Source organism: Fulmarus glacialis, unplaced genomic scaffold (genome assembly GCF_000690835.1).
Source record: "Fulmarus glacialis isolate BGI_N327 unplaced genomic scaffold, ASM69083v1 scaffold1430, whole genome shotgun sequence".
NCBI lineage: Eukaryota > Metazoa > Chordata > Aves > Procellariiformes > Procellariidae > Fulmarus > Fulmarus glacialis.
The window spans coordinates 18,883-26,628 of record NW_009185624.1 but is presented as its reverse complement, the minus strand read 5'-3'; the positions used below and the strand labels follow the sequence as shown (position 1 = coordinate 26,628).

The window sequence follows — 7,746 nt, the reverse complement described above, 5'->3', positions numbered from 1 at the left end:
AGGGAAAGATACTGAAAAGTTGAAAGGAGAGAAATGAGGGTCATGTAGGCTGTGTCTGTTACTCAAATAAAAGAGCTGAGGATTGGTTGCTGGCTCTAAGCCCGAATGGCTTGGGACAGCCAACATTGTGCTATTTAACTCTTTTTCTTCCTCTCTAAAACTGCTCATATAAATAAGAGCTGGGATAGTTCTCGTGGTATCTGGGAACCTTTCCAGCGCTTTAAATTTGCCAGTAGAGTTGTAGTCCTGGGGTCTGGGAGGTGATGCTGATGTGACCATGCCCTAGGCCTACACAGTTATCTTCCGTAAGAAGGATCTTTTATATCTCCGCTAAAGCCTTAATATGATGCAGTGGCTAGGAGCTTTCAAAGTTCAAACTCAGCGTGAAAAGTCTAGCCATGATGTGAGCAGCAGCAGCAGCATGAGGCTGAAGGCTGGTTTCCCTTCTCCTGGACTCAGTACAAGCAACCTCTTCTTGGCTGAAGCTCCTGACCAGGTTCCAAGCTCAATGTGGGTATTGACCATACATGAGATGATAGGAAACCAAGTTGGTTTTGTTCTCTCTTAAGCCTCTTAGTTTTCTCCCTCTCTTCCTTCTGGAGAGAAGTTTCTGTTCTAGTTAATTCTCTGCCCTTACTCATCTACTTTGCTCTCCTGCTTCGGTCTCTTGTCCCGGAGGCTGGTGACTGCCCTTCACTTCTGCTAACTGGCTGAGGGTGAAAAGAAGGTGTCCTGACTCTCTCCATGGCAAGGTGGAGCCATGGATGGTGGTGCCAGGAGTGCATAGACAGCTGTCCTGGATAGGACATTTCCTTCCCTTGGGCATGTGGTGGGGAGGTACAGATGACAGCGTGATCAAGTCCTAGTGACCATCTCCCTCAAGATGTCTCACCATGGCCTCTGTTACCTGATTTATCCAAAACTCTCTTCTGCCTTTCCTCCTGTCCTTTCCATTCTTTTTTCCTTGTTTTCTCTTCAGCTTAGCTGCATCCCTTCTCCTTCCTATTCCTTTCTCCTCCTGACATACTCTGCTGCTCCTTCAGGAAGCTTTAGTCCTACATTCACAGAGAGCTTTCCCCAACAGACGCCTGGACTTCCTGGTCCTATATACTTGTATTTCCCTTTTGCATCATCTTAATGCTTGTGGCTTTGTGCCTGATGGCTTCCATGGGCCAAGTGCCAGGGGCTGAGCATTTTTAATGTGAAGAAGGGATTTTAGAGTCCTACTCCACTGTGAGATCACTGCTTCTGGTGTCTGTATCTACCCTGGGAGAAGACCCAGGGCACTAGGAGCAAAGGAGAGGTTGAGCTCCTGCCCCTGCATAAGGCGTCCTTCCTCCCGTGCTGCCTAGCAGACACCCCTTGCAAACACCCCCACGTCCTGCGGCTCCGTGGGGTATTTAATGCCCTCTGCTTCGTGCAAAAAGGCCGTAAGCGTGGGTTGTGGCACAGCCCTTGCACAGTGACAGCTGCTTTGGGGCACGGTGGCATCATCCAGGGCCAAGTGCAGTGCAGTCTGGCTGTAGAAATCTGCTGGATAGGAGGCTTGGCATGGGCACGGGGACAGCTGCACCCTGCAAAGGCTTCTTACTGTGGTCACTTTGCACGTTTACAACTCTTAGTAGCTGGTTGCCCCCACCCCTGGGGCTGCACACGCTGCTCGAAGCTGGGGTTTGGTTTTGAAGAGGTTGGTAGCCCCGTGCTTTGCGGCTGCAAGGAGATGACAGCTTTGCAACCTTGCTGAAGAGTTTCCAATACTCCAGAGACTTTTTTTGCTGTTCCCCACAGGGCAGGATGAGTGCTGTGCTGCCGTGTGTCCTGCTGACCCGCTCCCGGTCATCTCTAAGCTCCATCCGTGCGCAGACATGGTTGCACCCTTGGTTGGAGCAGCCTGGCAGTGCCAACTCTATCAGGGTGGAAGGTCCTAGGAGCAAATCCCCCAACCCTCCCAGCCCACTGCGCAGGCTGGGAAACCACAGTCCCTTCCAGGCTGGCAGTGATTCATATGCAAATGCTGGGAGCAAGCCAGTTTGTGCCCTGCATCCCAGGGATGGGAGAGGAGCAGAGAGGAGCCGGCCAGCAAACATGGCAGCGGTGCCCCACAGAAAGGCGCTTTCAGGATGACAACGTGCAGGGGCTGATTATTACTAATATTTCTCTTCTGTCTAGTGTGAAATAATACAAGTTGTTCAAAGCGATGCTGGGCGATGGAGGGAAGGCTGGCTGCATCAAATTAGGGAGTTTGATCATCTTCAGCACCAGGGTTACTTCGTGGAGCTTCCCCAGGGCTGCTTTGATCCCTGCTAGGAGCATTTAAAAATTCAGCCAACAACTGGGATCAAGTTGGAGGGGAGGGTGCAGACAGCCACATGGGGCAAATCTCCCCTTCTGTCCTCATCATCCTGAAGGACCTAATTACCTAATTATCACATGTTAATGAGGGGGACTGCAGCTCCTCCCTGACCCAGTCCATTCCTGCTCCGGGCATCTTTTTGTTCACAGAGCTGTATTTTATTTATCGGCTTTAGTGTGGTTTCCAGCGGGCCAGAGACTCTATCAAATGAATCGTTCCACCTGGACCCCAATTTGCTTTCCAGATGGCTCGGCCCTTTTAAGCTGCCCTGGTGTGATATATTTTCCCTGAGCTGCGATGGGTTTTCCCTGGGTCCTGGCTCCTCCCTGGCTGGCTGTTATTGACAGCTGCATGGCTAATGCCCTGTAGCTCTCCGGCGTGTCATTCAGGAGAAACAAAAGCAGATTTCTCCCCCACCTCTCTGGCACTGAGGATAAAGAGGATGCTTTTGTGATTCCCCAAGCATTGCCGGAGAAGGGCTGAGCGTGCCTTGCAAAGGGGACCTGTCTCCGTGCAGAGCCCCGACGTGGATGGGAGCTCTCCGAGAGGGAAGTTGAGTCTTCGCTAGGTCCTACCTGGAGGACGCAACCTGTGGGCCAGGTAACGTTGGACTTCTTGCACTAGCAGCTGGGGAGGCTTGACAAAAAAAATACAGCGTTTGCTGCTGTGTGGTGCTTGGATGGAGAGGGTGACCTGGAGAGGAGTGTGCTTGGGTGAGGGCAACGGGGCAAACCCACTCTTTCTTTGGCGTTGACATCATTTGTCTCATGAGTAGACAGGAGGGATGTGAGCTGGGGGGAGGCATTTGGATTGATTAGGGAGGGAGGGACGTCTCTTTGTAAGGAGGTCAGCCCGAGCTGTTTCTTCCCAGCACTGAGCCATGCAGAGCTGTGCGTGACCCTGACGGCTCAGAAACGCGTGCGGATCAGGAGAGAAGTGGAGATATAGATGTGTTTGTCTTGGCTGGAGCCGCGTGTGTCGGGAAACGTGGAGCCCGCCGTGCTCTTTGCAAAGGCGGCTCTAGAGAGCTGCCTTTGTTGTAACTTCTCTAAATCACTTTAAACCAACTAACAGCGGTTCCCTCCTGTACACAGCCCTGAGCACCCCTCAGTGGTGTTCAGGGCGTTTAGAGCCTTCACCCACTCCCACAGGATTTCTTAGATATTTAGTTAAGGCTCGTCATGATGCTTCACTGTTCTTTAGGTCTCTGCAGCTCCCCCGTGGCATGGGCAGAGGTGTTTTCTCCATTGCTGGGGGATTCTAGAGGCACAAAAGATACGGTGACACTTTCTCGGGGTGGTGGGGTGAGGATCCTGAGGACTAGATCTGGTTGTCCTACACACAGCTACCCTGGTGCAGGTGCAGCCAGGAGGTGTCCTCTGGAGCACGGGAGAATCTGAGCACCCTTGGGGTCTGTGGTCAGATGCGATGGCTGTCCGGGAGGTGCAGGTGTAGGAAAAAAGATGAAGGACTAGAGCTAAGACAGGGATTTCGACTCATGAGAAATTTAAGGTAATCCTTCTCAAAGGGTGTGCTACCTGCCTTCCTGCGAGGCAGTGTGTGGACACCACAAAGCCACTGATGTCCGGTAACTTGTCACCCCAGTGGGGACTTGTGCTCCTGCCAGAGGCTTGTGGTGAGATGCTCCAGAGCCTGACTTAGGGGGCTCTTAAGAGCAGAGCCCGAGCCACCCCCGAAAGAGCTCTTTGCTGTTACAGAGCCTCAGAAAAGCAATCTAAAACCGGCGTGGCCATGGTAGAAGCTGTGATCAAGGAGTGGTGCTGACCCTCTGCCCTGCTTTTAAAACACAGGCGGTGGCATCGCTGTGCACCTTGTGTTTAACATCCAGCTGGTGAAAGCAGTCGGGCAAGCACCGGGAGAGCTGGGTTCAATCCTGTACTTGCTCTTCCCCCCAGCATCTGGGTCTGTGCATCAGCGATGGGTCAGGGCGGGCTTTTGGGGAGAAGTGGAGGAAATGGGGCAGAGCCAACCTGGGTCTAGGACGGTGGAGGCAGAAGCTGAGGGTTTGGGGTCTCTGATTCTGTCACTCTTGTCAGAGGTAGTCGATTCTTGTCACTGTTTTAGTGCCACGATGCTCCCCTGTTTTTCAGGCCCCGTCTCTGCAGGCAGAGGTCCTTCTCCCCAGGGATCGCTCTTTACGGGTGATCTGGCTGCCTCCCCTCCACGTGAGCAGGGATCACCCTTCTGGGCGTGCAGCTATTTGCAGCCGGCAGGCTGAGCACATGGGTGCTCAGGATGGGTCCTGCTGCTCACGCTGTCCGTGTGAACTGTCAAAGCTCGAATGAGAGAAGTCTGCTGTGCTTCATTGCGATCACTTTATGAAGTCCTTTAGGAAAGATTTAAAATCATCGGGAGAACAAATCTAGCAGAAAGGTATGTCAGATGTAGACATCTCCCCTGCTTTTGGGCAGGTCACGTCATAGCTACCTTTGGCAAATCTCAATCTCACATCCTTTCCTCTGCTTTTTTTTTTCCTGGAATCAGACATCTGGGGAAACATGGTGGATAGAAAAAATCAAAATGCTGCATTGCTCCCAGCTGGGCTGTACCGCGGAGCGTTTGCGTTCGGCAGGATGAGGAAAGCAGTGCGTAAGAGCTGCGAGATTTTAGAAAGAAAGGAAAGGGTGTCGAGATGTTAGTACAGCATAGGTTGGGCAAGACAACTGCCTTAAAAGAAACATCTCCTAAAAGCAGAAGTTTGTCTCCTGAGATGGGGTTGGATTGGAAATATCCTAGTGCCCATCACCGTGCTGTGGTTTGGAGGAAATGTTGGTTACTGAGGAGGAGCCACGTGTGTGGATGAAGGGGCAGAGTCTGACTATATTTTGGCTGGAATCTGTACTTCCTCATGGCCTCAAGGAAGATGCAGAAACTGTGGTGGTGTTGGACATTGCAGACAGATATTTTAATAGTGTACTGTTCTTTTGTCTCCTTCACTGCTTCTCAATCAGGATGCATCGAATGATGAAAGAAGAATCAAGTTTCAGGACAAGCAGCCTGGAAAATGTGACGCGGGACCCGAGCAAAGAAAAGCTGCACATGAAGCTCTGCAGTGGGTCCTGCCATGCTGAGCAAATCCTCCAGACGTTAAACTCCTACCGGCAGAGCGGCATCTTCACAGACGTGGTGCTGTTAATTGATGGACAAGAATTCCCCTGTCACCGTGCCACTTTGTCAGCCAACAGCATGTATTTCCGGGCCATGTTTGGTGGCAATCTCAAGGAAGGCCACCAGGATATCATTAACATCCAGAAGATTTCTGCTTCCACCATGTCTCTTCTTCTTGACTATATGTATGGGGGGAACATCATCATTCAGGAGGACAACGTCGAAGGCATCTTGGAACTGTCTGACTTGCTGCAGATCTCCAAGCTCAGAGATGCTTGTGTCACCTTCCTTGAAGGCCAGCTTCACCCATGCAATTGTTTGGGCATCATGAAGTTTGCTGATTCATTCTCCATTGCGTCCCTGACAGAAAAGAGCAAGAGGTTCATGCTGGAGTGTTTTGTGGAGGTGTCGTGTCATGAAGAGTTCCTGGAGATGGGTGTGAAGGAGCTGGTTGAATATCTGTCCGATGAGCAGCTGGTGGTCCCCAAGGAGGAAGTGGTCTTTGAAGCAGTCATGCGCTGGGTACGGCATGACATACCTGCCAGGAAGGGAGCCTTGAAGGACCTCCTCGAGCATGTGCGTCTGCCCCTGCTCGATCCCACCTACTTCCTGGAGAAGGTGGAAATGGATGGACTCATCCAGGACTCAAAGGAGTGCATTCCTCTACTGCACGAGGCCCGCAAGTACTACATCCTCGGGAACGAGGTCAGCTCTTTGCGATCAAGGCCCAGAAGGTAAAACACAGCATCTTCTTCCCTAGACCGCCATGGCCTAAGTTGATGGATCTTAAAGTTTGAGGGGAGTTCTTGGTTGTTTTTTCTTTCTTTTTTTTTTCTGCTTTTTCCCTCTGATTGCTTCTCTTTTGGCCTCCCTGTTTCCAAAATGAAGGCATTGGAGTAATTTGCCTGGTCTAAAGGATTCCTGTGAAATTTATACTAATGCATGTGACACTTTTTTTTTGTTGTTGGCAAAAAGTGCTCTAGTCACACTGTTCTGGGTGTGCAGTGATGCTACCCAGATACGTGTCCAGACCATGGGCAGGAAGGGGTGTTTGTAGCTCTTTGTTTCTATCTGCTTTCACCAACGGGTGGAGTACTGGGTTGAGATCCGTTTTCCATTCCCAGCTCTGCCACTGGTCTGCTCTCAGTTCACCTCTTTTGGTCTCTCTCCCACCTTGTCCAGGCTGTCTGTTAGTAGGAAGGCTTGGACCAGTCTCAGTCCTCCTGGCCATCAGTATGGTGCCTAGCTCAAAGGCACTGCTGCAGGATCAGGAATTAATATCCAGGGAAAAAAAAGCAGTTATTGTCCAGGAGGCTCCCTAGGCATCCCCAAATTCTTATTTTTTTCTTTTTTTCTTTCCATTGATTTATTGATGAACAGCAAGAAGATAAAGAGATGCTGGCCCAGGCACCTGCCGTGTAAAGTGGAGGAGGCAAAGAAAAAAAGATTTATAGGGTTGGGTGTGTGTAGAAATCTGCATCTTTTTGTGACTGTGAAGTTTGGATTTGACCAACCGCGTTTTAAGTCTCTGCTGTTTCTTGATGGTGCCACAGGTTCCTTAGGGTGTGCTTGGTAAGAGTGCTGATGGACCCCTCTGCTCTGGGGCCTTATCAAACCAAGCTGATTTGCAAGGCTCCCCATCCCTTTCCAGAGGACATCCGTGACCACGGGGCTGCAGGACCAGGTTCTTGTGCTCTCCTGCTCTCCAGCCCAAAAAGTGCAGGTTTTTTTGCCGCTCAGTGCAGTATCCTGGGCAGAAGGACAGAGGTTGCCCCAGTGCATCTCAGCAGTCCCAGCCTGGCATTTAGGGACTAGCTATTATACACAGAACTGCTCAACAACAAGGTCTATGGTGACCTCCTCGAGGATGCAAACAGCTAAAATTCACTGGAGATAAATCCCACCCCCCAGCATCCACATTTTACTTCCCTCCTTTTACAGCTTTGGTCTTAAGTGAATTGTCTCAGCCTGCACAAACCACGGCAGAGCTGCGGAATGGACCAAGTCTTTCAAATCCTTTTTCACCCTCCTTCCTCTCCCCTCCCCTCCCATAGAGCTGTTCCTCTCCTGCCACCTACTAGCTGGCAGGATTTTCCTTCCCCTGCTGTCTGTCTCGTCTGCTCACTGCTATTAGGGCTGGAGAGAGAATTTCCTGGAAACACTTCTCTCTCCAGGCAGAGAGCTTGTTGCAGGCGGGCTGCCAGGAACAGCTTTCCTCGCTCGTGGCTGTGCCTTGAGGATTAGGCTTGATTGTGCTGGAAGGG

General features: G+C 51.1%; 1 protein-coding gene across 1 annotated transcript in view; it reads left to right on the top strand.

Moving 5' to 3' along the window:
- Positions 1 to 5,326: 5,326 nt before the first annotated feature.
- The window catches only part of KLHL35 (kelch-like family member 35), a 6,071-nt gene continuing 3,651 nt past the window's right edge, over positions 5,327 to 7,746 (top strand). The window contains exon 1 of the mRNA XM_009586760.1: positions 5,327 to 6,216. Coding sequence (XP_009585055.1) covers positions 5,327 to 6,216 — 890 coding nt within the window. The remainder of the gene's footprint in view (positions 6,217 to 7,746) is intronic.